At 45.4% G+C, this 8,616-nt stretch overlaps 4 protein-coding genes across 4 annotated transcripts; all 4 read right to left on the reverse strand.

Moving 5' to 3' along the window:
* Positions 1–161: 161 nt before the first annotated feature.
* LOC129602609 (uncharacterized) lies at positions 162–2,291 on the reverse strand. The gene is made up of 2 exons (XM_055501680.1): positions 1,580–2,291; positions 162–846 (listed from the first exon to the last, which is right to left on the reverse strand). The coding sequence occupies exons 1-2, from the start codon at positions 1,830–1,832 to the stop codon at positions 356–358; spliced, it is 744 nt and encodes a 247-aa protein (XP_055357655.1). The 5' UTR covers positions 1,833–2,291; the 3' UTR covers positions 162–355.
* Positions 2,292–2,673: 382 nt separating this feature from the next.
* Positions 2,674–4,502, reverse strand: LOC129602610 (uncharacterized). Its single transcript, XM_055501681.1, has 3 exons — positions 4,045–4,502; positions 3,241–3,517; positions 2,674–3,057 (listed from the first exon to the last, which is right to left on the reverse strand). Exons 1-3 carry the CDS (start codon positions 4,136–4,138, stop codon positions 2,835–2,837), a joined length of 594 nt encoding a protein of 197 aa, XP_055357656.1. The 5' UTR covers positions 4,139–4,502; the 3' UTR covers positions 2,674–2,834.
* Positions 4,503–4,624: 122 nt separating this feature from the next.
* Positions 4,625–5,896, reverse strand: LOC129580597 (uncharacterized). The gene is made up of 2 exons (XM_055471190.1): positions 5,444–5,896; positions 4,625–5,032 (listed from the first exon to the last, which is right to left on the reverse strand). Exons 1-2 carry the CDS (start codon positions 5,652–5,654, stop codon positions 4,824–4,826), a joined length of 420 nt encoding a protein of 139 aa, XP_055327165.1. The 5' UTR covers positions 5,655–5,896; the 3' UTR covers positions 4,625–4,823.
* Positions 5,897–6,228: 332 nt separating this feature from the next.
* LOC129602823 (thyroglobulin-like) lies at positions 6,229–7,685 on the reverse strand. Its single transcript, XM_055501988.1, has 2 exons — positions 7,291–7,685; positions 6,229–6,697 (listed from the first exon to the last, which is right to left on the reverse strand). The coding sequence occupies exons 1-2, from the start codon at positions 7,523–7,525 to the stop codon at positions 6,474–6,476; spliced, it is 459 nt and encodes a 152-aa protein (XP_055357963.1). The 5' UTR covers positions 7,526–7,685; the 3' UTR covers positions 6,229–6,473.
* Positions 7,686–8,616: the final 931 nt, after the last annotated feature.

Here is an 8,616-nt window from a genome sequence, read left to right on the forward strand (position 1 = left end):
GTGCGTATAGTAATCTCGGTTCCCAGCAAAAGTTTGCGTTCCATTCTATAATTTAGAGATCTTATTTCCAAGAACTAGCCAGTAAAATGGACAGAAATCCATACCGCGATGGAACGATGAATCATAATTGGGTGGTTTTATCGGTCGTACAAATACTAACGCTAGAATAATTATATAATATCACAATGTCGCTTATCAAACAAAACAACGAATTCCCAACATTTTCTATCGAAGCACTTTTATGCAGAACGATAAAATTGCCGCCAAAAAATAAAATCTATTTGAGGTTCCCGCCACCACTACCTTGGCTGCAGTCGTACACCTTAAGGAGACACAGCAGAACCCGGTGCAAGCGCTAAACCTTGGGCACCGGTTGTCCGGCGGGGTAGGCATAGGTCTGCGTCTGCTGTTGCGCGTTGTACACCACCCCCGGTTGCTGGACGACATGCGTGACGTGCGTGACCGTGGAGCGGCTGGAGGACATGGCCCGGCTGGCCATGACGCAGACGACGATGCTCATGAGGAACATGATGATGTACATGGCCAGGGCCACGCCGCACAGAGCGGCCGCCGCTGCCGCCCCGTAGCGGACACCGAAGACCGAGAAGCGGTCCAGGACGGCGTAGAAGGCCACCCACGTGCCCACATAGATCGCCAGGCCGAAGGAGTTGAGGATGGACAGGACGCTCATCACCATGGAGGTGATGGTCAGGCAGCGGGTGGAGCTCTTGGCGCGGCTGACGGCGCTGCCGGCCGCCACGCCCAGCGACCCGGTAACGATGTAGAAGATCCCGAAGACGAAGCCCGTGTAGGTGGTCACGGAGAAGCCCTTGTACATTCCCATACCTGCACAAGCGAACCGGGAAGCATTAACAACTTAAACCGAATTTTAGTGCACGTTCTCTTATCACTACGTCGATTTTTCTCCACAGTTGATCGCTTTCGCTACAAGCCCATCTCACAACAGAGTCACGACTGTAAGTGGGAGAAAATGAAAACATTGGCTTGAGCCAATCGGAAGGCTTAGGCACGATGCGCCATTGTAATCTGATCATTCTCTAGACGAATTGCGGCGTGCTGTTGCTGGATGCCGAGAAAATATCGTAGTACAGTGGCTCCAATTCCGCGATACAGTGATATGTAAATGCGGGCTTGTGGCTTCCTTCAGTTTTGGTATGACCGTGACTTCGTTGTGAGATTGATGGGCTTGCCAGTAATTGCTCACTCTCGTACTGAGCAGTTTTTTTGAAGGTATAAAATTTTCAAAAATAATTTTTCTGACAGTGTTTTCTTTGCATTAAACGTTCACGCATAAATCTATCAATCACAATTACCAATCTCACACCAAAGTACGTTCAGAACGGTTTAATTCTACTGCTGGTTTCTACGTTTTTTTTTTGCTGAATTTTGGACAGTTGCCTCAAGGGGACAATTTTTCGCCTCGTTTCGCAAATTATTAATAATAATAATATCATGACAACGTCGACGACATTGTCAAACGCAAACGAAAATATCACTATCATGATTAGGAAGTTATTTCGATCTTTCTCTGAGGTTTAAGTATGTAGAATCGACTTACTGCTAATATCAATGACAATCAGAATGAATCCCAAAAAGATCTGTGCGCCGGCCGTGCCGGATAAGGCTCCACCATTGGTCATTCTGGACAGCGACAGTGCAGATACTAAGCACACACAAGAAAATCCGGACGCAAATATACAAGCAGCAAAAAAGCATACAATGATAAGGCAAAATCGCGGTGTCGGTGTCAGTGCTAAGGCGACAGCTGCTATGTTGCTGATTAAATGGGTTCCTAAACAATGTCCTGCCATAACGATAACCACATAGTCAGGCAGTACAATGCCTCAACAACAGCAGACAAACCCGGGCATTGTTCGTGTAGCGCTTATCGGTGGATGATTATCGTCAGCCGTCAAAGGTTGCCAGTCTCCTTACGTCCACGTTATCGGAGCATAAATGTATAGTTTCTTTGAGTGATTGATATTTTTGTGTAAAGAAATTGCTCTACTTATGAGAAAGACAGAATAAACAATTCCACTTGAGATATGGATGTGCATGGACGCGGTTGCTTACGCATGCAGATAGCAAAAGAACACGCTTACCGGTACGAATTCCATATTGCCGCGTATTTTTTATAATGATAATTTGCGTTAGTGCATTAACTGTCTGGAATTTCGGTGACGCATGTTAGTCTTCACCTGCGCTGGTTGACAAGCAGCACCAAAATCGTTGCTCCACAGTATATGCCACAGAGAAAAATATCTTGAAAATTTTTATTACCTGACTACATCCTATGTCTCCATCCTCTGGTAAGTCTCCCTACGTTTCTCAGTCTCATAACTGAATCGGTACTAGTAGTAGTGCGATGCGTTGATCACCACAAAAGGCCATCATCATTCACATTTATGGGTGTTGGGTGAAATAGTTTAGGCTGCAAAGGTCGCACCACACCGGTTATTTTGTTGCGCCACTCCATACCTACTCTAGAGTAAGAACACCTTCTTATAATTAAAGCCAGATTAAGCATCTCAATCTCTGTAACCCACAGGTCAACATGTGTGTGTTACGCGATTCTGTACGCTGGCGCGAAACGTTGTCTGAGCCTGCCCGAAAGCTGAATCTAAACCGGGAACTTTGGTGACGGCATCTGGGTCCATCGCTCTTTCATCGAAAACGAGCGCTACATTTAGAACAATTAGGAGCTTAGTGTTAAGAGAACAATCCGAGAAAACAGCAACAAACGCACCATTTTGTAAAGTTTAACAACAAAAAATTCAACAATCAATAATCATCACAACGCCGATGTGCTGTGATTATTTCGTAGGCATGATCGGGGTTAAATGTCCGTTGGTAACTTCAGCATTTCGTGGCCGTTTTGCCGGTAATCTGCAGATATTCACCGTGGCGAAGAGTATCTGTGCAGGACCAACTAGCAGCAGCAGTAATTCAAAGACGAGATTGGCGTGTAGTATCGCGCGTTCGGCCGACGAGTCGCTGCCGGGTCCCCTGGGGACAGTGGCGCACACCATCGGGCCACTAAAAAATAATTTATTGGTAATCTGTTTGCGCGCGTTCTTAGCGGGCCAATCAAGCACAGTGTAACGCTTTTTGACCATGTACAATCAATAAATGAAAAAATCAGATTTTGCGTAACGGAAGTGGACACAATTAGTCCATAGAGGTGGGCTTCAAGTAGGCGTACGAAGCACGCACGCTTACCCGCCGTTTTTATCGGTGTGACAGTTGCGGTGTTCACTGGGAACTTCCTGGACCGGTTGCGACGCAAACACGGTGGATAACGCCAACGTCGTGGCTACGAAGAACAACGACATCGTGCTGAGAATCACGGTGGCGATGATGAAGTAGCGCCGGTCCTGAGGGTGTGGTCCGGGCGGCCGGCCACTGATGACGCCGGCGCTGCCCACCAGCATGCAGAACACGCCCAACCAGAAGGCCAGGGCGGTGTCGCTCTTCAGGGTGGGCGCCAGTTTAAAAGCTGCAACCAACTTTGATTAATTACGTGTCAATTTCGTAATTCAAAATAACTGAAAAAGAGCGCACAGATGAAACGTCGCACGCAGCTTACGTTAATCATCACCAGTTCGCCACGTACAAGTACCAATTGCAATACCAATGCAATACCAATGCAAGAGCAAAGTACATAGTAACAGCTAGATGCACACAATAACTATAGTTTAATAAAAAATCTTTTGTACAACTTTGTGAACCAAAATCTGATACGTACAAAATCAGCAGGACGTAGAGCAATAAGTAGGTTAAATTAAATTAACATCTTGCTCTTCAATACAAAAATCACAGTCTACAGTAAGTGCTCTGCTGTGCTGACTCACACAGCTTTTCCTCATAAGCTATAAAATATATGCATGGTATTATTTAACCAAAAAACAGAAATACCTGTACAGTAGCTAGTAATTAGTTCTACAAATTTATTTATTTTCAACTATAGCACATAAAATCAAGACTTGTCAGCATGTAAAGAAATTCCCTTCGCCGAGTACCGACCTATGATATTGGTCAACACCAGAGCATATCCCAGGATACACTGCAGACCTCCCAGAAACAGCACCATCAACGGCCGATACGTCAGCAACACCATGATACTGACACCTTACGTTATTCGCGACAAAGTCTTCGTAAACTTGCAGGATTATTTACACAACACTGCACGTGGTTCGCAGCGGAAAAGCACACATTTCAAAGGAAAGTATCACAAGCGTGAAGAGCGTGTTGTGTGGCAGTAAGACGGCGCTGGCAGCAACCGCCGGAGGCAGCATGATGTAATCGGCCGTCACTATCTGGCCAGCCATCTCCCGCTGCAATGTGCTTCCGCTGGCCACCGTTCGTTGCGATGACACACGGTGCGGCACTCGAATAACGGTGCAGTCAGCACCGTAGCCCGGGAAAAATCACAGCACTGACTAATTACAACTTGTGTACAGTTGCATCAAAATTACAATTGATGCCTGGAGGATCAGCTATGTACTCGTATTCAACCGTGTTGTCAGGTTTCGCGTTTGTTTCTTAGCGACTACGGTGCATCGCTTTATGCTACAATCTTTTCACTTCTTTGAATTCAATGTCGCAATAAAATATGGCCTTTAATTGCGTAGAACAATCTGCTTAATTAGATGATTAACAATAAAATGCAGAACACTTTGTAGACGTCAAATTAAGTAAGAGGCCGTCTGATGCAGACGAAGCAACACCGTTTCTTAACTTCTTTCTCCTGAGCACTGGCATCCAGTTGCAGCAGTACAGTGTTGCGGCACCGGCATATAAGATCAGACGTGGACACGATCGGGCTTCGTCTTGTTACTCGGTTTGGTTGGTTTGGGCGGGACATAGCAGGGCAATTCGGAGAGGTTCCTCTTGTGGTGTGTTTTGCTGGTCTGATTGCCGTTACCGTCCACGCACCAGTAACTCACCCCATCATTTTGCAATGGCGCCCAGTCTCCGCTCTTCGTACAGTGTGGAATGTATCCCCTGGGGGCTAAACAGCATCACCTTTGTCAACTCTTCAATACAATTTTTACGCGCACACTAATAGCGGTATTTAATTAGCACACTCAGGAATGTTATTGACACCGTAATACTCGTATTATTGACTTTCGAAAAGAAACTTTCAAGTAATTTCTCATAAAACCATTATACCGAACAGCGCACCACTTGAATCACGAAAACAGTGATTTTGTTTGGTGTAAAAATATATCAGAAGTAAATAGGATTTGTGTTCTCGAAAAATACCGGCTGAACCTGGAACGTATATAATTTTCAGGGATAACCGGTGTTTTCCGGATCCGCATCAGCTTGAGATTAAAAAAATCACATAAACTGGTAAACTAATGTAATTTCGATTCGGAATATGTAAAATGTAAAAAAATTGGCTTTTTTGGACACTTACACGGCACCGATTGCGCCTCCTCCCTGACTTTCTTGCACGCACACAGCTGAACGTTTCGGTAACCGTGGATGATCTCTCCGGTCGACAGCGTGATCTTCTGAAAAACAAAGCAACGCGAGGTCGAGTCCATGCCGGGCGACTGGTGTTGCGCGGCTGACCACGGCACCATCTGGATGATCAGTACGATGATCAGACAGCCTTTCCCAATCATGGTCGGTGGCGAACGGAATTGCGCACGTCGCAAAATACTCTTGACAAACGTTCCAGTGCAGTTTCCTGTACAAGATCAACCGGCGCTGCGATATAACCGCTGTTAGGAAAATCGCCAATGAGCCTGCAGAAATGTTCATATCGGCAGCTTTTAATGTCGATATCCGGCATATAAGAATTCCACCTGCGGTTAATTGGCCGGTCCTGGGCGTTTAGTTCCATTTAGAATTGTAGAAAAAGCCAGGGGTGCGTGTGATTGTCCGGCCGCGAAAACCAGTAAAATTTCTGAATGTGGCGCCAACACGGCTATTCCGCTCCGCCGTTTCTTCATAGTATTGACCGTATGCAAACAATTTTGTATCGCAGTATGATAACTGTAATATACTCGTAGATGGCACTACTAGATGCAGTACGTCGTTTACGACCACAGACATCCTCCTGGTCGACGTCCTGGTTAATCGCGTGCACTGGTTTATTGTAGCGGCATATTGACATACTTTATGCGGTTATAATACTCAAGCAAACAGCGCAGGCAAAGGAATCTACCCGATCGAGAGAATGTGAAAGAAGCACTGCAAGAAAACATATTTTGCTGAGGTAGGTCACAGGTGTATTCCAGTCAACTTAATCTCACAGTGAAAACTGCTTTTCGTTAGAATTAAAAAGCTTAAGCAGATGGAGCACAGCAAAATGCAGAAAGTTGACGGACAACTACAGAGTAGGTAAGAAATGAGCGTCTACAACGGAAGCAAAGCCTGACGGATTCTCCAGTGTACTGACAGCGCTACATTTATGCGGCATCGCGGTGTTCGCGGCATGTTTAGTCGTGGAAACGGATGGGCCAGGTCATATTGGCCGGTACAGCGGGGGTGGTGGCCGGGGGCGCTACATAGCAGGGCAGTTCGGAGAGGTTCTTCTGGCGGCGCGGTTTACTGATCTGGTTCCCCTGGGAATCCACGCACCAGTAGTTCAGCTTCTGACCATCCGTCTGCAGAGTTGCCCAGCCGCCGCTCTCCGTACACTGTGGCCGGTAACCGTTGGGAACTAAACAGCATGACCAACAGCGTTATTATTTTGAGAGTTGTTATCCTTCCTATACCCGGACATCAACACTTTCTCGAAATGACTACAGAATTATTGTGTAATGTTGTGCAATAGAAAAATTAATGTTTTGTTTTTGTTTCACGTTAAAAAACGGGATAATTGTGTACTGATCTCGAGTACAAGCTTGTACAAAAACACTAATTATCCCGTAAACAATTTTTAAAAAAGGTTTTGTCATGTGGGATATTGAAAAACACGGATCGCAATACCTTGTCCCTGGTACGTGCCCGCTACGTAAATCCATAAATTATTGTGAAAATTGCTGGAATGCGAAAAAGTCAGAGTACGAGTATACATAATTAACATTACCGAACAAAGTATTAAACAAAACGTCAAAAATGTATGAATCACAACGTTATGCCTGGTTATTGTTAATAAAAAAGTAACAAATCAAAATTCCACTGCTTTTGAGATGTTAACTTTTTTGGTTAAGCGGTATTCCTCAAATCCGAATCAGTATTGGACGAACAAAACCATACAAGATACAGCATGGTTACTATTCGCATACAGTATCTGGTTTGTGGGACACTTACAGTACGGCACCGCTGCGGAATTCTCCCGGGCTGTCTGGCACGAACAGCCCTGCACATTCTGGTACCCGCGGATCGCCCCTCCCGCCACCGTAATCTGCTCCATATTCAGGCAACGCGCGGCGCGCGACGTGGCCAGTAACAGCTTGGACTGGCGCTGCACCGTCGCCACTTTACGGCCAGACCCGTGCACGCTCTGCAGGATCACCGCGATGATAAGACAGCCCGGGACTATCATGGTCCAGCACGCGTAGTAGTGTGACACTACCACGGTCCAGTGAAATTTCCTGTGGAAACGGAGCAACAGCAGCTGCTAACCACGGTTAGGGAAAATCGACGGGTAGTCTGGCGTTTGCCTAGTCTCGTTGGTACATCGGTATTCCGTGTGCAAGACCATTCTGCTGAGATAGTAGAACCGTTCTGGGGTGCTTCTTGTTATCAGCGTATTAAAAAGCGCCAACGTGTGTACAATGGCTACGGCTGCAGTGACAGCAAAATGGCGGACTTGCGTATTCAGCAGCATGTATAAGCAACGAAGTGCCAATGCGCCGCAGACTTAAGCATAACAAAATTCTCGGTTTACGGCCATTTTTCCCCCGCTATTTTCTTTATTACTTTGGGATAAAATTCCTCCAGAATGACTGCTTTCTGTGGTCGATAACAACAGGCGTAATTCAAAAGGGCGTACTTAATTAAATAGATTGTACTTACTGTCGCCGGTATATTTTCCGGCTTTCTTATTCAGCAGCATCCAGACCTGCAAAACGCTCGCAAGTCTGGTAGAAATGAAAAGTCTTTGAAACAATGTCTGGCGCAGTTGTTTTTCTTGCGAAGCTTTACCCGGTTTGCCACGGTTTTTCATTGCATGAATAGTTTTACCAGTATTGTCAATTTTGCGATTAATACTCACTTGCCAGGATAAGATCGACAGCATAAACATACTGACAAATTTGCATTATTATATCGGCAAAATAAAATGCAGATACGCATACGGAATTTACACGCAGCCTCGCGGAATTGCGTACATTTTTAAAATCGGAAAGTTTTATTAATTGCGCTCTAAAAGGGAGAAGTGTAGAATAATGGCGGCGTGCAGCCCAGCTTTCCGCCCGGGTTACGGTTAACATTATTCAGATATTGTGCTAAACAAGCAAAATTAATTGATGGGTTAGTTTAATTTTTTGCAGCCTCCGACTCCAAGCCCACTCACCCGCGATCCGCACCCAACAATAGCATAGTTTCATTATGAATGTTACTTATACGCTTGAATTATTATTCCGCGTTTATACATAATAGGACCTAAATCTGCAGAATATGGCTTCGATGCAT

This window comes from Paramacrobiotus metropolitanus, unplaced genomic scaffold (genome assembly GCF_019649055.1).
Source record: "Paramacrobiotus metropolitanus isolate TYO unplaced genomic scaffold, Prichtersi_v1.0 Parri_scaffold0000004, whole genome shotgun sequence".
Taxonomy (NCBI): Eukaryota; Metazoa; Tardigrada; class Eutardigrada; order Parachela; family Macrobiotidae; genus Paramacrobiotus; species Paramacrobiotus metropolitanus.